The 21,354-nt window shown below is 39.1% G+C and overlaps 1 protein-coding gene and 1 long non-coding RNA gene across 6 annotated transcripts in view; both read left to right on the forward strand.

The window, feature by feature from the left end:
- tacc2 (transforming acidic coiled-coil containing protein 2) overlaps nt 1-21,354 on the forward strand; it is a 241,272-nt gene that overhangs the window by 24,994 nt on the left and 194,924 nt on the right. For all 5 annotated transcript variants that reach the window (XM_062976022.1, XM_016992233.2, XM_016992239.2 and 2 more), the window contains exon 3: nt 20,840-21,027. In XM_062976022.1, coding sequence (XP_062832092.1) covers nt 20,840-21,027 — 188 coding nt within the window. The remainder of the gene's footprint in view (nt 1-20,839; nt 21,028-21,354) is intronic.
- Nucleotides 6,726-8,285, forward strand: LOC134297716 (uncharacterized). The gene is made up of 2 exons (XR_010004568.1): nt 6,726-6,812; nt 7,811-8,285. It is a non-coding gene; the product is annotated as an uncharacterized LOC134297716 (long non-coding RNA).

Consider the following 21,354-nt stretch of genomic DNA (forward strand, 5'->3'; position numbering starts at 1 on the left):
AACCCAGATTGGTAAAATACCTAATCCAGGATAGCCATATTTTGCCATGGCAATTAATTAGATTAGATGATATCATGAGTATTTATTTCAAGAGGCCAGTTCAAATAGGATATGAACATAAATGGTGAGGAAGATGAGGCAGGACAGACATAGAAGACTAAATCAAAATTAAGCAATGTCTGGGGACAGTGATTACTAATATGGCTAGTAATAATGGTTACTAGTTGGTTTCCTTTTCAATGGAGTGAGAAATTTGCTCTGGGTTTTAACCCAAGGAGTTATCCAAAGTCCTCAGCCTATTGGGGCATCAGATTTGAATAGCTCTCAAGAAGTTCATACCAGAGCGAATCAATTGTCTGGCTGATACAGATGCTATGAAATTAATGTACTCAAAGTCTTGACTGAGTATTACAACAGTCTGCCGCTCTAAATTACTAATGGGGTTGAGAAAACAGACTCATGACCAGAAGCTTGCTTGTACATGGGACAGCTAAGATAAAAGGTGCTCCTGGTCAGGAGGAGCCTACGGATGAGACTATTCTTTCCTTCAAAAATTACATGAGAATTTTGAGGTTGCTCTTGGCTTCGCATCTAGACCTGGATATTAATATTTTATTCTTAGTAAAGAACAGGGGAAATGCCTCCCCATAAGTAAACTGGAGTTAAATGCTTTAGCCTAGCTGTTTCCTACAACTTTTTCAATGTGTCTGGAAGATGTGGGGAGGAACCCAGTTGATCAAACTGTACATATCGTATTTACCCGAAAATAAGACATACCCATAAAATAAGCCATAGCAGGATTTCTAAGAATTTGCGCAATGTAAGCCATACCTCAAAAATAAGACATAGTGATAGTGGCCGTCATGCCGTCTGAGCACTTGAGTACTGGCCATGAATATAAAAATAAGATAAAGGTAAAGGTTTCCCCTGACGTTAAGTCCAGTTATGTCTGACTCTGGGGGTTGGTGCTCATCTCCATTTCTAAGCCAAAGAGCTGGCGTTGTCCGTAGACAACGTGGCCGGCATGACTGCATGGAGCGCCGTTGCCTTCCCGCCTGAGCGGTACCTATTGATCTACTCACATTGGCATGTTTTCAAACTACTAGGTTGGCAGGAGCTGGAGCTAACAGCGGCCGCTCCCGCTGCTCCCGGGGTTTGAACCTGGGACCTTTCGGTCTCCAGCTCAGTGCTTTAACGCATTTCGCCACCGGGGCTCCAAAATAAGATATCCCTTGAAAATAAGCCATGGTGTGTCTTCTTGAGGAAAAATAAATATAAAAGTGTCTTATTTTGGGGGAAACATGGTAGATGAAAGTGGTTATGAATGTATTTTAAAGCCAAAGCTGGTGTAGGCTCCTGTGTTCTAGTATGTTGATAAAGGGGAGAAAGAAGATGAGGAGGAGAAGGGATGAGGATAATAATAATAATTATTATTTCTTACCTGCCTCTTCTCAAGGTGGGGCACAACACAGTTAAAAACACATAATTATAAAACATTATGTAAAATGCACCTATTAAAGGGTATTTATATGAAATACATAATATTAAGCATGAGTCTAAAATTCTAATTGGGAAGGCCTGCCAGAAGAGATAGGTCTTCAATTGCTTTTAAATTCTAACAGCTCACTTAGCTCTTCCAGCAGGTTATTCCAGAGTCTTGGGGCAGATGATGAAAAAGTCCTCTGGGTGATGGTCACCAGTCAAGTTCTGGCAGGCTGGAGTAGATGCCTCCCAGAGGACCTCAATGTCCACAGTGGATTGTACAGGAGAAGGCAATCCTGTAGGTAACTTGGATATAAACCATGTAGGGCTTTAAAAGTCAAAATCAACATTTTGTACTTTGCCCGGAAACATTGACAACCAGTGGAGTGAGTGTAGTATGGGTGCAATATTCCTGTAACTCAGTGGTTCTCAACTTGTGGGTCCCCAGATATTTTGGCCTTCAACTCCCAGAAATCCTAACAGCTGGTAAACTGGCTGGGATTTCTGAAAGTTGTAGGTCAAAACACCTGGGGACCCAAAGGTTGAGAACCACTGCTGTAATTAGTCTGACTCTCACGTTTTAAACTAATTGAAGTTTCTGAACTTGGTATAGAGGTAGCCCAATGTAAAAGAAGAGGAGGAGGAGGAGGAGCAGCAGCATCAGCAGCAGCAGCTTTAACCCATCACAGTTGACTAAAGCCCTGATTCAAGTAGTCCCTAAAGATTTGTTAGGTGAACAGTGGGGGGAGGGGAGTGCCTATATTTTCCATGGAAGCTTTCTTGTCAGTACAGACAGTAAATATACATTTTGATCCAAATTGAGTCTGCATTAAGTTAATAATTAAAGTGCATCACCTTCACTTTTATTCTGAATCCCCATGCCTGTTATTTCCAACCAATTTGGTCTGAAGCCACACCCAGAGCCGGCCCTAGGTAATTTTCAAGTGTAGGCGAACAGAATTTTGGTGCCCCCTAAACCAATCACTGAAAATAAAAGAGTTGGATAAGTGAAAATGTTGGATAATAAGGAGGGATTAAGGAAAAGCCTATTAAACATCAAATTACATTAAGATTTTACAAATTAAGCACCAAAACATCATGTTTTACAACAAATCAACAGAAAAAGCAGTTCAATACATGGTAATGTTATGTAGGAATTACTATATTTGCGAATTTAGCACCAAACATAGGGCAGTATGGTATTTAAAAAAAACTCTAAAATCAGGACAATAAATAAAAAACAACACTCTGAAAACAGAAGAAATCCAGATATTCGTTCTCACCAGGAAAGCGTTCGGGGCTTTGGGGAGCAGAGAAGTGCCTCGATGGCGCCCCCAACAAGATGGCGCCACAGGCAACTGCCTAGTTGGCCTGGTGGTTGAACCGCCTCTGGCCACACCTCTCTCAGTTGTGGAACTCCACCTCTGTAAGAACTAGGACATTGTTGTATTGATACATTATGGTTCTAGAAATATTCCTTGATTTTGTCCCTATGTGTTACATGTCTGTCTGTTCCATATAAACTACAACAACGCAATGATTTATGTAAACCACCTATTTCTAGAGGGCTGCATCCCACAATAGCTGTCCATGACTGTAACCACAGAGTCCAAACCATTTCAATGCTCCCATTAACCCTGCATTCATTGCTATTCTGTTTAGGTATTTCATATGCAGGTTGAAATTTACTGAAGCATTCAGGAGAGGGGAGGGAAAGAAAAGGAATGGGCATGCATATGGCATGGATGTGGCTCAACAAGTGCCTAAAGACATGGACAATGCGCACAGGAGAACTGACTTTGAACTGTGAAAATATGTTTGCTTTGTCAACACAAGGTCTCCAAGTTCAATTTGGTTTCTGACACTTGAGAAATCAGTTGTCAAATCAGTTGCATGTGTCAGTTTATGACAACACCATTCATTTTGCAAGGTGTCCTTGAAACAGAAATAATCAGAAATTATTTACCATTGCTCTCTTTTGAAATATAACCCACAGCACCTGGTGTTCCTTGATGATTCCTCATCCATGTACTAACCAGACCTGACCTGGATCTGGCACCTTCAGAGTATTTAGGCTTCTTCTTGGAGATCCCTCTCCCATTCCCAAATCATACCCCACCCCCATATATAGTGATGTAGCACTGTGAATAGTCATTATCAGAACTGCTATGAAAAAGGGTGAAGGGAAGGCTTTTTATTCTTTTTTTCACAAATCATCATATTGATTACTATTTTTTCATAAATATTCTTCCCAGGGTGAGAGCTCTTGTGTCTCCTTCTTTCTCCCGGTATGTGATCATCCCTGTGTGTAGGACCTGGGTCAATATAACATATATTCAGCACCAAATAAGTTTAGTTTTGTTTCAATGTTATCTTGCATCTTTTGGGCAAGATGGAGCATGAAACAGCATGAATTGGCCCATGGTTATCAAAGGTGACAAACATGCTCCAAAGATGAGTAATTCACTCACACAACAATTGTCTCAACTGCACCGAAACATCAGCTGTGCACTTTTCCACAGGATTTCACTCTTTATGATCGGGGAAGCTTGTTTTCCACCTGTTTGGAGGATAAACAGCTTGTTCTGTTTGTTCACCACCTGTTTGGAAGATAAATATTTTCAAATTTTTAGAAGGAGATATTACAACACAGTGAAAGGTCATCAACACAAACTCTTAATAGAGCTACTGTGTCCAGAACACAGTTATCCCTCTAGTTCTATGATGCAGAGACTTGCAGATTTAAAATACTGTATATACTCGAGTATAAGCCTAGTTTTTCAGCCCTTTCTTAGGGCTGAGAAAGCTCCCCTCGGCTTATACTTGAGTGAGGGTTCTATTAAGGTCAGCTTATACTTGAGCATGTAGGTATTCAGAGTTGGACAGTCTTATCTTATTAAAGTCATATTATTATCTTAAATTACAGTTTTATATAAATATTTAAAAACATTTAACCTACTGATGCCTCAAATAATGCAATTTTATTAATATCTATTTTTATTTTTGAATTTGACCCATAGCTGCTGCATTTCCCACCCTATACTCGAGTCAATAAGTTTTCCCAGTTTTTGTGGTAAAAATACGTGCCTCGGCTTATATTCGGGTCGGCTTATACTCGAGTATATACGGTAAAGTCTACTGGGATGTTTCTGCCATCACAAGTGAAGTAGTTGCTATCCTTTATGTCATATTATTCATTGGTGAAACATGTTTCATTTACCAGAGGTGGAAAACATGTCTTCTGTTTTTCATCCAGTGTTACAGTATCATAATCATAGAGCTGGAAGAGATCACAAGGTCCACCCAGTCCAACCGCCTGACATGCAGGAAAATACAATCAAAGCACTCCCAACAGCTGTCCATCCAGCCGCTGCTTAAACATCTTCAGAAAAGGAGACCCCACCACACTCTCAGACAGCATATTCCATTTTTGAACAGCTTTTTCCATCAGGAAGTTCTTCCGAATGTTTAAGAAGAATCTGTTTTTCTGTAGTTGAACCCCCTGTTCCCTGTTCTAGTCTTTGGGGAAGCAGAAAATAAGCTGGTTCCATCTTCAATAAGTCGATCTTTCAAATATTTTAACAGATCCCAGAATATCTGCTTATCCTAGGTTTTCGGGCAGTGCGGACTCATATAATCCATTTCAAACCAGATAGCCTGAGATAAGATCCTAGGGTATAAAGTTATCATCTCATATCTTAATTGGTTTTACTGTTATTATATCGTATCACTTGTTTTTAATGTGTTTTATTTGGTTGAAGATGGTGTTTTTTTACATCTATTTTACTTGCTTATTATCTGTTTTGGGCTTGGCCCTGTGTTAACTACGAGGAGATGGAGGCAGGATAGAAAAATAAAGTTATTATTATCATTGACACAAAGACATAGTATGACACAGCAAACGAGATATATATGATGGATTTCGTATCACAGAATCACAAGTTGAACACTTCCTAAGTGTTTAGGACTATGTGATGTATTTTCAGATGATGTGTGCAGATCCCAGTAAGGTGGCCTTTTGCAGTTGACAGATCGTAATTTTGTCAATGTTTATTGTTTCCAAATGCCGGCTGAGACTTTTGGCACAGCACCCAGTGTGCCGATTACCACCGGGACCACCTGTACTGGTTTATGCCTGAGCCTTTGCAGTTCAATTTTGAGGTCCTGAGTTTTTCCTGTTGTTTTTCATCAATTCGACTGTTACCTGGTATGGCGACATCAAAAATCCAAATGTTTTTCTTTTCCACAATCATGTTGTTATCCAAAACTTTGTCAGTCTGGATTCAAAAGTCCCACAGTATTTTTGCGTGCTCATTTTCCACTATTATTACTATTATTATTTTAATTATCATTATCATTATTATTAGGTCTAAATTTGCCTTGGCAGTTAAAGTGCATTCATGCTGCAGTGCAAACCACTTGTAACTGCGCACTGTTAAGGTCCACCTCACTGTGGATGTGGAATGAATATACAGTAGAGTCTCACTTATCCAAGCTAAATGGGCCGGCAGAAGCTTGGATAAGTGAATATCTTGGATGATAAGCAGGGATTAAGGAAAAGCCTATTAAACATCAAATTAGATTATGATTTTACAAATTAAGCACCAAAACATCATGTTATACAACAAATTTGACAGAAAAAGTAGTTCAATGTTATGTTGTAAGTACTGTATTTACGAATTTAGCACCAAAATATCACGATATATTGAAAACATTGACTACAAAAATGGCTTGGATAATCCAGAAACTTGGATAAGCGAGACTCTACTGTAGTTGGGCATCACTTTGATTGCTGTGTGCCCAATGTTATGGAATCTAGAGATGAGCATGCACCAAAAGCCACCCCAAAGCCCTGCCCATGTTTCTAGTTCGATGGCAGCTAGCAACAGTATGTGCCAAAACACTAGCAAACATGTAGGGTGTGCGCGCATGGGTGTGTGTTCAATGTATATTGTTGCCCACATGGATTTCACAAGGTGCATCAACATTGTCAAATCAATGCACTTGGACACTTCACCTGCTGTGAGCTCACTGCTATGGAAGCATGGCTTCTGCAGCCTGTGCAATTGGAGGCGTGCAGGCAGCTTGTTCTGGGGCAGCTTCTCGCCTTCCTTTTTGTGTCCGGCGTCCGGTTCCCTTGGCAGGCACTTCTGAAACCCGATCCCTGCCACCATGGGGATGACCTTTGCTCGGCTTCCCGGCGTTCACCTGCAGGCCTCCTTTTAAGCTCCTTACCCAAGAAGCGGCTGTCTTTGCTCAAAAGGCGTTCCCTGGCACATCCCCCATGGCTTGGCTCCTTTAGGGAAAGGGCGATGAGATGATCCTGGAAGGTAAGGAGGCCCTCCTCCAAAAAACCCCAACCCCAACACTCTTCATTTCCGTGTAAACACTGCAGGGAAATTTTCAGTTCCAAAGTGACTTGGAGCTAGAACTCTGACCCATGCCAGGCAATGCCTTACAAGGCTATTAAGGCTAAAGCTCACACAGGAAAAAGGATGGGGGAGGAAAGGGCTGGGATTCATCAATTCTTTGGGTGCATCCACACCAGTCAAACTGCATTAATTCCACAGTGTAGATCAAGCATGGGCAAATCAGGCCCTCCAGGCGTTTTGGACAAGGAATTGTGGGAGTTGAAATCCAAAACGCCTGGAGGGCCCAATTTGCCCATGCTTGATCTACACTGTGGAATTAATGCAGTTTAACTGTTCAGGCCAGTGTCTCTTGATATGGCACGAGATCTCCACAAGATCCTGAAATTACCATTACAGTAGAGTCTCACTTATCCAACATAAACGGGCCGGCAGAATGTTGGATAAGTGAATATGTTGGATAATAAGGAGATTAAGAAAAAGCCTATTAAACATCAAAATAGGTTATGATTTTACAAATTAAGCACCAAAACATCATGTTATACAACAAATTTGACAGAAAAAGTAGTTCATTACACATTAATGCTATGTAGTAATTACTGTACTTACGATTCTAGCACCAAAATATCATGATATATTGAAAACATTGACTACAAAAATGCATTGGATAATCCAGAATGTTGGATAAGTGAGACTCTACTGTATTATGAAAAGGTTCTTCACAGGTAATCGGTTCTGAATCATTGCTCGCTCTTTAAGCTAGTTCTTGTTGGGCACAGAGGACAATAATTTCCACAATTTTCAGAAGTTTCTGTTTTCTTCTGCTTTCTTCTTCTTATTTCTTGGGTTACACCAAGACTTTCCCACTGTGAATTAGCAATAAGTTTTCAGCCAAGCACAAATTGTTCTGATAGTACTCTGTTTTTTTTGTTTTTTGTTTTTTTTGGTGTCGGTTGAAGGGCCCATCCACACTGCCCTTTATCCCAGGATCTCATCTGAGATTATCAGCTTTAAACTGGAATATACGACTGGTCCATGAGGTCACAAAGAGTTGGAAACAAATGTGTAAATGAAGAAGATATGAGTCCCCACTGCCAGATAACCTGGGATAAACAGATAATCTGGAATCAGATCCTATTGGAAATAACTGCACCCAGTCTCTGGGCACACATCCCTCTGGAAATAAATGGCAATCATAGCCTTATTGAAAAGGAAAAATGATGTCATATCCATTTGGCAAAAGTGAATCTCCATGAACACATGAAGACCACTATTTGAAAACCACTAGTCAAGAAAAGCATGACCTTGTTAAAAGTCAACCATTTGAACAAGTGATATTAATAAGCAATCATGTAATGGCATACAGGTAACTCAGCTGTTAAACTTAAGAACCATGTCTTTAAACTGCCAATGATAAAGACATCCCACTACAAATATATTTGATTACCAGAGGATGGTTGTTTCTTTGAAGTTGAAATTGCAATTGCAGTTTGTAATTTGCCCAAAAGATATACACTCCCTTGAAACCTCTTAGTTTAAAATATGCACTCAGACATTAAAAAAACAAAGTCTTCTTTGAAAAATAACATATCTTGTTTACACACAAACATCATGTATTAATTCACCATACTGGCACATTTCTTATTGAAGTTCAGTTATAAATAGTTCTCTATATGTTGAGTACACAGGTTATCATTCTTAATCAATTTTCCATAGTCTTTAATATACTTGTACTCTATACAACTAGAAGTATGTACTCATACTTCTGTACTGAAGTCCATATAGCAACATGCATCCCCTTCCACTGAAATGTAATGCAGACACACATCCACTTCCACTGAGGTATACAGCAGACTGAGTACAAAATGGAGTCCTGAGTCTGAACATGCTCAGTACAATCACATGTCTATAACCCTTCCCACACCAAAGAGGTACAGTTCAACTGGCAAATCACATAGAATACAGGTTAGCAAAAATATACATTAATAAATATATAGTGAAAGGCTTTTCAACAGATCTTGGGATATAGGGGCAGTGTGGAAGGGCCCAAAGACTTCTAAGACTACCATCTTTACCTCCAACTTCTCCTCCAAACACCACACCATATTTACAGAGTGCCTCTTGTACATGAAATGTGTAGGGTAACCAGGGTAATCTGCTGAGCCATTTGAGTTGAAATCTTAGATGCTTTTTCTTATCCACAGGAAATACATACCCTGGCAATAGAACCTGTGGATTTTGCACTAATTGAGCTTTCACTTGGTCATCAGAAACAGTCTTGTTTATATAAACTCCAATGACACAGCTTCTCCTCTTTGCTCCTGCTCCATTGTTTCTTTGGCAGGGCTTCCAGTATGGTTGCTTCCACTATGTCAGCTATTGCTGCTGTTGCAATTTAAATTGGTAGAAACTTGGTAATGATTGTGTGAATAATCAACATTTGGTTGAGATCGTGCTTGTAGTTATGGAGATACTCAAATTTTTGCTTCTCATATACTGTGCTCCCACTAGCACAGCAGGTTGAACTGCTGAGCTGCTGAACTTGCTAACTGAAAAGGTTGGCGGTTCGAATCCGGGGAGTGGGGTGAGCTCCCGCTGTTAGCCCCAGCTTCTGCCAACCTAGCAGTTCAAAAGCATGCAAATGTGAGTAGATCAATAGGTACTACTCCAGTGGGAAAGGTAATGATGCTCCATACAGTCATGTCGGCCACATGACCTTGGAGGTGTCTACGGACAATGCCAGCTTTTCGTCTTAGAAATGGAGATGAGCACCAACCCCCAGAGTTGGACATGACTAGACTTAATGTCAGGGGAAAACTTTTCCCTATACTTGGAAGAAGGATTTGGTTAACCAGTTAAAATTCATGCGTAAACCAGGGGTTTTTTGACCTAAATGATTTTGAGGGCGGTTTGAACCCCTAAACCACTCCCTTGGCTATGGGCTTGATGGAAGCTGTTGTTTGGTGACTCTCTGGCAGACCTTGCAAAACTACAACTCCCATGATTCTATAGCATCCAGCCATGGAAGTTACAGTAATGCCAAGCTATATTTATGGATGCACTCTCCCATAGAAAGAAGGATAGGGGAGGAAAGGGTTGGGATTCACCAAGTCCTTAGGGTTCATCTACACTGTAGAATGAATCTAGTTTGACACCACTTTAATTGTGCCATGGAATCCTGGGAGTAGTAGTTTCTATATAATTTATTTCATGAATTTCTATACTGCCTTTCTCTCGGCAGACCCAAGGTAGCTCACAACATATTTAAAATACAGTGTTCCCTCACTACTTCGCAGTTCACTTTTCGCGGATTCGCTGTTTTGCAGTTTTTCAATAAACTCTAAAAGACTATTATAAATCATAAAAAATTACAATTTACAGCCTAAGGAAGGGAGGAAGGAGAAGCCAAAGCGGCAACGGGAGGAGAAGGAGGTGATTTATCAACACACAATTGATTGATAAAGACTTAAAATAATGTATAACTACTAAAATAATGTATAAATATTTAAATAAATATAGTGTCCCTACTTCGCGGATTTTCACTTATTGCGAGTGGTCCTGAAATCTAACCCCTGCAATAAGTGAGGGAACACTGTATACAAGGTAACATAAAAACATTAGGTAAAACAACCCATAAGAGTTGCATAAATGCTCCATAGCTTCATGCATCTAAATTGTTTAAATTACATTAAAATCCATCTAAAAACCCCGTTTGACACTTTTCTTTAAAAATTATCTTTCTGACAACAAATTCTAAGAAGAATCTTGTAATCACCATTTAATGCAATGTGGGGACTGAAAGAAGACCATGAACATGCAAAGGCCTATATGGAGCAGTGGTGGTGGGGTTTATATATTATCACCACTGAAGTCAATGATATTATTATTATTATTAGCTTTATTTATACCCCTCCTTTCTTCCTGTGGCAAACAATCCACACTAGACAAGTTTAAAAAAGTGATACAAAAGTTAAAAAACAATTAAATAGTAATAATGTCATAAAAACAGAATTAAAATATAATAAATACACCAAAATGGCCTTTAAAACTCATATCCTCCAATCCCACTTCACTTAAAAGTCAATTTACCATTCACTTAACTGCTCCATTTAATTTAAAAGAGGCAGAGAATTAATCTAAATAGAGAGTTTGACCAAAAAACTAACTACCCCAAAGACTTTACAAAATGACAACTTCATGATTCTGTAGCATTGAGCCATAGCAGTTAAAGTTAAAGCCATAGCATCAAACTATGTTAATATTTAGTATATGTGTGTGTATGTGTTAATAATAGTATAGATGTATCCTTTGCCAATCAGGGATGCTTGTTGATATTCCCACTTGCCTGCCTTTTCCTAAAAGGGACAACTCTTGAATCGAAAGCTTTATAGCTAGGCTGATGTGTACTTGATGCTTCATGAAGCGCTTGGCCATGAACCAGGAAACTTCAGAGAACTTGGCATGTTTGCAAACCAAGCTTGGTCTTAAGATTGTAGCTTGGGTTTTCCAACTGAAATGATAAATCACCCTCTGTCAGGAGTGCTTTGATGGGGTATTCTTGCATGGCAGGGGGTTGGACTGGATGGCCTTTGTGGTCTCTTCAAACTATGATTCTTTGAGAAACATAACTTTTGGAAGAACGGGATTAAAAAAGTCTTTCCATTGGAGGCCACCATCCCCAAATAGATTTATTGACGTCTCCCGCACTTTCTTTGACTCTGGGATTCTTTTTATATAACAGATGATTGATGATTTGTATCATTAACTCTTGATCACAGGAAAGAATGATAGCCTGGATGTGATTGTGTTTGATGCCAACACAAAAAAAAAACTTACATGAATATCATTTTTTTTCTTGTTGCACCAAAAGGGAGGACTTGCAAACAGCATGTCAACCTACCGTATATACTCGAGTATAAGCCGACCCGAATATAAGCCGAGGCACCTAATTTTATCACAAGAAAACTGGGAAAACATTGACTCAAGTATAAGCCGAGAGCAGTAAATTTCAGAAATAAAAATTGAAACCAATAAAATTACATTAATAGAGGCATGGGTAGCTTAAATGTTTTTGAATATTTACATAAAACTCTAATTTAAGATAAGACTGTCCAACTCTGATTAAATCATTATTCTCATCTTCTTCAATTTAAATGCCCTTATGTATCCTTTTAATAATAATAATAGGGTAAAATAATAAATGTAATACTAACAACAATAATATCAGAGTGAAATAATAAATGTTTTATTAATAATAAAAATAGAATAAAATAAATGTAATACTAACAATAATAATAGAGTAAAATAATAAATATAATAATACCAATAAAAATAGAGAAAAATAATAAATGTACCATATATACTCTAGTATAAGCCAGCCAGGACCCTCACTCGAGTATAAGCCGAGAGGGGCTTTTTCAGTCCTAAAAAAGGGCTGAAAAACTAGGCTTATACTCGAGTATATACAGTATTTATTATATGCCTTTAGAGATGTGAAATGCATGTTCCTGAATTAAGATTTTTCTAGCATATTTAAGAAATTGCTATTTTATACCACTGACTAACACACATTTTGGTGCCTCAAATGTTAGCTCTGTTTCTGGATATATTTGACCTGCTGATTCAAAAAATGGCACCAATTTTCCCTATGCACTCTAGGCTTTGAGATACATAACCAGTTGCCATCTGCTCGCCCATAGAAATCCATGATAACCATATCTAAGAAATTAGAGTTGAGGTGGTCTATCCAATGTAATTTTCTGAATCAGGGCCCCAAATAACCCCTGACGTTAAGTCCAGTCATGTCTGACTCTGGGGGTTGGTGCTCATCTCCATTTCTAAGCCGAAGAGCCGGCATTGTCCATAGACATCTCCAGGTCATGTGGCCAGCATGACTCCATGGAGCGCCATTACCTTCCCGCCAGAGCGGTACCTATTGATCTACTCACATTGGCATATTTTCAGACTACTAGGTTGGCAGAAGACTACAGAAGTTACATTTGAAATATCAATCTCAATCTTAATTTTTCCACTCCACATCTTAGTACATTCTCTAAATAGTTCTTAACTGGTTCCCACATCATCTTGATTATTGCAATCTTTTCAATTTTATCTATATTGTTCCATTTGCAATTTGTTATTTCCACATTTAACACATCAACTATATACTTATACCAATTTGTCAGAGTCCATTTTGTTTTGTCTTTCCAACCCCTCACTAAAACAATTTGTGCACACGCTATTAATTTGTCAACCATTTTTTTCTTTTTGTATATTCTTCACTTCTGTTATCCTTGCATGTAGTACATTTCTATTAACTATTACTATTTGTAGATTTAGCATTCTATTGATTTCTCCTTCAATCATTCTTCAGTATTCTTGCACTCGATCACATTCCCATATCATGTGATTAAACACCCCTCTTTGTTCACAACCATGCCAACACCTGTCCTTCATCCCTGGTAAAAAAAGTGAAAGTTGTGCAGGAGTTCTGTACCATTTTTGTAACATTTTTCTTCTTGCTTCCCTTAATACATTGTACTTTTCTTTTGCTATATTACTTATTTCCCTTTGTATAGCTTCCCTCTCAATTTCCATGGCTGTTCTCCATGTTTGGAAAATTTCCTCTATTATTTCTTCTTTTACCATTATAATTTGTTCGTATAGATCTCCTGCCACCTTCTTTTCCCAGAAAGAATACCTTTCTAGGAATTTCTAAGTCTTCCAGCATGACTTTATGGGCACCTTCTGCTGGAAGCTGACCACAGAATCGCAGTTGAGGACCTAGAGATTCCAAGAGAGAGTCTTCTCTCTAGAAATTTCTAGGTCTTCCAACATCCTATTGGAAGAAACTGCAAGACTATCCAATCCAATCCCCTGCCATGTCTAAAAAGCACAATCAAAGCATCCTCGACAGATGGCCATCCAGCCTTTGCTTAAAAACCTTCAGAGAAGGAGACTCCACCGCACTCCAAGCAGCAAATTCCATTGCTGAACAGCTCTTTCGATCAGGAAATTCTTCCTAATGTTTGAATAGATTTTTTTCCCTGCAATTTAAATTCATTACTCTGTATACTAGTCTCCAGGCCAGCAGAAAACAAGCTTTCACCCAGACATACCAAGCTTTAAAGGGAAACGGGAGGAGACATGGGGAAATAATAATCATGGGATATTTTCACACCCTTCATAAAGCTATTGAGCATGTTAACAGCCTGCATTATTGAAATGGACTATTGGGAATTTTTTAAAGATATTTTTATCCTGACCTACTGAATAGAAGGAATTAGCAAAATAAACACCATCAGTTCCCAGAGGTGATGAGAACATATGAGACTGTGAGCGTTGCAGTGAGTTGGGAATTTAGGGATAGTTCTCTATATTCAGAAACCCTTTTCCAAGCTATTATTCATAACTTTTACATAGTGAGAAGAGAGGAACCAATTACAGTAGAGCCTCACTTATCCAAGCCTCGCTTATCCAAGCCTCTGGATTATCCAAGCCATTTTTGTAGTCAATGTTTTCAATATATTGTGATATTTTGGTGCTAAATTTGTAAATACAGTAATTACAACATAACATTACTGCACATTGAACTACTTTTTCTGTCAAATTTGTTGTATAACATGATGTTTTGGTGCTTAATTTGTAAAATCATATCCTAATTTGATGTTTAATAGGCTTTTCCTTAATCCCTCCTTATTATCCAAGATATTTGCTTCCCTGAGATTTACAGGATTCTTGAAAAAAAAATGAAACTTTCCATTCATAATTCTATAATAATAATAATAATAATAATAATAATAATAATAATAATAATAATAATAATATCAGCTGGCATTTGGAAACAATAGACATTGACAAAATTACGATCTGCCAACTGCAAAAGGCCACCCTACTGGGATCTGCACGCATCATCCGAAAATACATCACACAGTCCTAGACACTTGGGAAGTGTTTGACTTGTGATTTTGTGATACGAGATCCAGCATATCTATCTTGTTTGCTGTGTCATACAATAAAATAACAACAACAACAACAACAACAACAACATCCAACCTGTTTGAGAGTTGGGTCATAGATGGATTTGACTGGATATAATCAGGAAAACAGCTGTTCGGTATGGATTTGTTAAAACACAAGGCATGCCCAAAGCCAACAACTCAATGAAATGCCTTCCATTCATATCCCACTGTCAAATGGTTGATATAAAAATCACTTGTCTGTGGCTAAGGGACACAAAGCCCTTGCAGACATGAAGTAACATGAATCAAGTTGATGATCCAATGAACAAAGAGGTGATTTGGGAGTAAAGTACAGGAACACACAATGTGGTAGACGTAATCTCTTCAGTTAGTTTTTTAAAAACCTATTAATCTCACCTTGTCTTGAATGTAAATACGCATGAGATGTCCTGGTGTGTAATGGAGAAACAACATTTTTCATGTATCATTTTAAAATTATGATGAATGCTGCAATTATTTGCTGAAAATGTTCTTCAATACTAATGGTTCTGAAGAAAACCATATTTCTGATGGATAGCACTAAATAATCAATGGCTATATTTTTTAAAAATGTGCAATAAATATTTATTTTCAACAGGAACACAATATACAGTATATATGTGATTGCTATGGCACCAGAACAAGTTGCTGCTGCAACATAAGCAAAGTCTTGCATTTGTAAAATGTAGGAAGTGAATTTGGCTCTCTAAGAACAATTTCTCAAACTGATGAGGACAGAAAACATAGGAAGAGCAATAAGGCATTCTCTGATACGTGTTTATGGCAAGAGGTAGATAACTTCAAGACAGGGGTCCTCAAACTTTTTAAGTGGAGGGCCGATTCACAGTCCCTCAGACTGTTAGGGGGCCGGACTATGATAAAATAGTCCAAAATTAAGATTGTTGTTGTTGTGTGCCTTCAAGTAATTTCAGACTTAGGTCAACCCGAAGTCTAAAGTTTAGGACAGAGGCCAGGTCAATGGCCTTGCAGGGCCTTAGTTTGGGGACCCCTGATCTAGTAATCTCATAAGACCATAGGTAAGCAAAGAGACCAAAGACCATCTAGATGGTCTCATAAGACCATAGGTAAGGAAATGGACCCTCAAAGACCATCTAGATGGTTTCATAAGACCATAGAGAAGGAAAGGGCCCCCCAAAGGCCATCTAGACAATATCATAAAACCATAGGTAAGGAAAGGGACCCTCAAAAGCCATCTAGACGGTCTCATAGGACCACAGGTAAGGAAAGTGACCTCCAAAAGCCATCTAGATTGTCTCATAAGGCCGTAGCTAAGCACAGAGACCTTCAAAGACCATCTAGACGATCTCATAAGACCATAGATAAGCAAAAAGACCTCCAAAGACCAGGTAGACTTAGGTCAACTCTAAGTCTAAAGTTTAGGACAGGGGCCAGGTAAATGACCTTAGAGGGCCACATCCGGCCCCCGGGCCTTAGTTTGGGGACCCCTGCTTCAAGACATAGAGGTGGGTTAATAATAATAATAATAACAACAACAACTTACTTAGGCAATCCCTTGTTGTCTGAGTAGGATTGTCTTCCAGGTATAATGTCCTGGTGGTGGATACATAGGTGACTGTAGAGCCCTATTCTTGACCCACATGTTCTTCTACAGTGGGGCCATTGGTTTCCAGGTAGAAGGCGGTACCAGTCAGGGATGGCTTGACACGCCTTCCTCTTGGCATGTTTTTCCCTTTCACCCTCCATTCATGCCTCTTCAAATTCCACAGCACTGCTGGTCACAGCTGACCCCCAGCTAGAGTGCTTAAGGGCCAGGGCTTCCCAGTTCTTGGTGTCTATGCCACTGTTTTTAAGGTTAACTTTCAGTCCATCTTTAAATCTCTTTTCCTGTCCACCAACATTCCGTTTTTCGTTCTTGATTTGGGAGAAGAGTAACTGCTTTGGGAGACGGTGATCGGGCATTCGGACAATGTGGCCAGTCCAGTGGAGTCGATGGCATAGGAGCATTGCTTCAGTGCTAGTGGTCTTTGCTCTTTCCAGCATGCTGACATTGGTCCACCTGTCTTCCCAAGAGATTTGCAGGATTTTTCAGAGGCAACGCTGATGGAATCATTCCAGGAGTTGAGTGTAATATCTGTACATGGTACCCGTTTCACAGGCGTATAACAGGTTTGGGAGGACAATAGCTTTACACCATTAAGCTGTAATTCTGGCCTTGCAGAGGGATTGGCTGGTGCCTGCTGGAAGAGCACTTTGGTTTTCTCAATGTTCAATGAGAGGCCGAGCTTCTCGTATGCTTCTGCAAATGTGTTTAAAGTGGCCTGCATGTCTTCTTCTGAATGTGCACAGATAATATTAATATTATTATTATTATTATTATTAATAATAATAATAATAATAATAATAATGTTATTATTATGGCTCCTGAAATGTGGCTGGCATACAACTTTCATCATTTCGAGCAAGGATAGATAATCATGATGGATAAAGGGGAGTCCAGTTCTCAATCTCCGTTGCCTGCTTTTGATTTCTAAAATTACAGTTTCATTTCCTTAAATGCATTGGGGTGGGCACTTATGGCCTTGTAAGTATTGTTAGACTGCATTTTCCATAGACCCTTACCATGTGAGCTCCAGTCCAACAAATTTTGGTGAGATGCATATCTTATCCAGCCCTTTTCTTTATACTGGGATCTTTTCCAAGTACTTTTACCATCTGGGAAAATGGCACAAGACAGTGGGAAAAGGCCCTTCTTGGCGGTATTATCCCGCACTATACCATGCTGTTCTGTCACTGTGTCTTTTTGGTAACAGGCAATGGTGCTTCTTTTTAAAAAAAAATCACATACCTTTTCATTCATTTTAGCATTAGGGCTGCAATTGTGGTTGTTTCAGTCATATCTTGCTTTTACCTGTTGCTCCATTTTTCTTGGCATCTATATATATAAAAGAGTGATGGAATCACGGCAGCGGACAAAACAGCAAAACTAAACACCCCACAACCTCAAAAATTGACAGCACAACCCCTCATCCACGCCTCTAGAATGATACAACAAAAAGAAAAGAAAAATAAAGTCCTAATTAGAGGGAGAGGAATAATTGTTTTTATCCAATTGCTGCCAGTTAGAAGGCTAAGCTCAGCCCACTTGGTCTCCTAGCAACCCACTCAGCCCAGGGGACAGGCAGAGTTAGGCCTCAGGCTTCTTCCACACTGCCTATAAAATACAGATTATCAGATCTGAACTTGATTATATGGCAGTGTAGACTCAAGGCCCTTCCACACAGCTATATAACCCATTTATAATCTTATATTATCTGCTTTGAACTGCATTATCTTTACTTCACACTGCCATATAATCCACTTCAGTGTGCATTTTATCCAGCTGTGTAGAAGGGGCCTCATATAATCCAGTTCTAAGCAGATAATATAAGATTATAAATATACAGTAGAGTCTCACTTATCCAACATAAACAGGCCGGCAGAAGGTTGGATAAGTGAATATGTTGGATAATAAGAAGGGATTCAACTACCATCAATTCCTCAATACTTTATTTCCTCTACCACCATACTTTGCCACAGCAATGCGTGGCCGGGCATAGCTAGTATTTTATATAGTTGCATGCTTCTGTCACTGTGTAGTTGGCAACCATATCATGGATGACAAAACTAACAGAATGAGGTATTGTGTTTCATCAACCATGGGAACTGAATGACAGTGGATGTTTTCAGAGACAGCTTTCTACTGTACAAACTACCCAGCCTTTTTCATAGAATATTATGGGTGTGGTGATGGGATTCTAGACACAAGCATTTTCTGACAGGTGTCTCAGGTGTCTAGTCCAGACCCTGTACAAAAAGTGATAGACTTTCTCTAAATGCTGCTGGGATCTGGGTGTTGGCTGAACATGTTGCCTTCTTTCTTTTTTCTTTTTGCACTACAAACAAGATATGTGCAGTGTGCATAGGAATTTGTTTATGTTTTTTTCTAATGTGTTCACACAAACATTCTCTACCCATCTGCCCCTGACCCAGCCCATCGGTCAAATTTTAAAATGCAAAGTGGCCCCTGTATCCAAAAGTTTCTTGGGGCTCCACAAGAAACTTTTCCTTCAAAAAGGGCTCCATGGCTTTAAAAGTTTGAGAACCCCTGGAATAGACTGTTTTCCTTTCCTGGTGTTTTACTACAGCAAATCAGAGAATACTAATTGCTTATTCATGAAAAGCCAGGGTTCCTATGGTTCGCTGCTTTAACAAGTTGTTAAAATGCACTTCTATGTTTTTCTACTCCTTCTTCCATTTGCAAAATCCGTTCAGCAGTAAATGACAAGTAACTGCATCAGGACATTTTTACTGGTAGTGCAAAGAGAGTGCACACTGGAAACCAGCATATACTAGAAGCTTGATGTTGTGTTAGGATGCCAGGAGACCAGGGTTCAAATTCTCATTCAGGCATGGAAATCTACTAGATAACCTCAGACATGTCTCATTCTTAAATGAAGGCAATGACACAGGTTGCTGTGAGTTTTCCGGGCTGTATGGCCATGTTCCAGAATCATTCTGACATTTCACCCACCTCTATGGCAGGCATCCTTAGAGGTTGGGAAACTTGGCAAGTGGGCTTTATACACCTGTATTTGGAATATCCAGGGTGGGAGAGAGAACTCTTATCAGTTTGAGGCAAATGTGAATGTTGCAATTGGTCACCTTGATTAGCATTGAAAAGCCTTGCAGCTTCAAAACTTGGCTGCTTCCTGCCTAGGGGAATCCTTTCTTGGGAGGTGATTAGCCGGCCAAGATTGTTTCTTGTCTTGAGTTCCCCAGTTTTGAGTGTTGTTCTTTATTTACTGTCCTGATATAGAGTTTTTAAATACTGGTAGCCAGATTTTGTTCATTTTCATGGTTTCCTCCTTTCTGTGGAAATTGTCCAAATGCTTATGGATTTCAATGCTTTCTCTGTGTAGTCTGACATGGTGGTTGTTAGAGTGGTCCAGCATTTCTGTGTTCTCAAATAATATGATGTGTCCAGGTTGGTTCATCAAGTGCTCTGTTATGGCTGGCTTCTCTGGTTGAGTTAGTCTGCAGTGCCTTTCGTGTTCCATTATTTGTGTTTGGGCAATTCTGCATTTGGTGGTCCCTATGTAGACTTGTCCACAGCTGCATGATATACGGTAGGCACTTGCAGAGGTGAGATGATCCCTCTTGTCCTTTGCTGAACATAACGTTTGTTGGATTTTCTTAGTGGGTCTGTTGATAATTTGTATGTTATGTTTCTTCATCAGCTTCTCTGCATAAGTTATGTCAAGAAAATGCTATGATAACCTTGCAGTAGGTTAGACTTGTCTTGAAGGCACATAACAGAAAGTGCTAGGACTCTTCCACATTCTCAATGTGAAAACCATACATTATGCATTTCCATTTTTCAAAGACTGGTAACAATATTCCTTCTGTAACTATAAATAATATTCAAAAATAGAGATTGCCTCTGTGTTTGTTTACATTTATATTTAGAAAAAAACTTGTTAGTTTTTAAAGTGCTACAGGACTCTTGTCACGTGTTTCAATAAATACATAAATAAACTTGGCAAGTTCACTGTAGCCCTGTCTTCACTTTATTTTTAGTGTGGGTAACTTGTTTTGTTTTGCATGTGGTGTTTAATTCCCCTCTACAGTGTAGTTTTGTAAAGTTCCCTTCTCGATCCAATAAAGTTATCTCTCTCTTTCTCTTGGGAACTGTGGTGCATTTACTGAGCAAAGGGAAACATTCACTGGGCAGGATGAAGAGATAAAAATTCCCCTTTAGGGACCAGCTAAGAACATCATACCTGGCTTAAGAACAGTTGTTGTTTTCCTCACCCTCTGCTAGGATTTGTATCTTGCTGAACTGTTCTTGCTCTGGTCAGGGCAAAATTGGGAGAGGGAATATATAGAAAGCTGAATGAAAGCTGGACTTATTTGCATGTATCTGTTTTCTTTTTAACTCAACACCCATTCTTTTTGTTCCCCCTCCAGGAAATTCAGCCTGTTCCAGAACCAGTCCAGCCACCTCATAATGAGAGAGAAGTAAAAAAGAAAAGGCAGAGGAAAAAGAAAAAAGACAGATCTGTTGAGAAGGATGATTTTGATAGCTCAGTGGTTGATGCTTCTGTTTCGTATTCGCAGTCAGATAATGAGCCCACCTTAACCGCAGGAGAGACCAGGTAGGCACAAAATATTTCTTCCTTTGCTGTTGAAATAATTCATCTAATGAAATAGGCTGTTATGCTAGACAATTCCTCTTTCAATAACCCAGTTAACACTGCAATCTGAGAATTTAATAGCGTACTAACTACTCTCTTGTATTCAGGGATGGCATGGTAAAATGAAAAATTTTTGAACAATTTTGGTGTGCTCACGGTGAAAAGTTTAATCCTCTTTAGTGACGGAGAATATAAAACCAGGAGCAATTCTTTTGGATTAGCACATACTACAAGGGTCTGATGACCTTATGTATGTTGTGCCGCAAAACTTTTCTAACAGTTGCATTG

Source organism: Anolis carolinensis, chromosome 3, assembly GCF_035594765.1.
Source record: "Anolis carolinensis isolate JA03-04 chromosome 3, rAnoCar3.1.pri, whole genome shotgun sequence".
In the NCBI taxonomy this organism is placed as follows: Eukaryota; Metazoa; Chordata; class Lepidosauria; order Squamata; family Dactyloidae; genus Anolis; species Anolis carolinensis.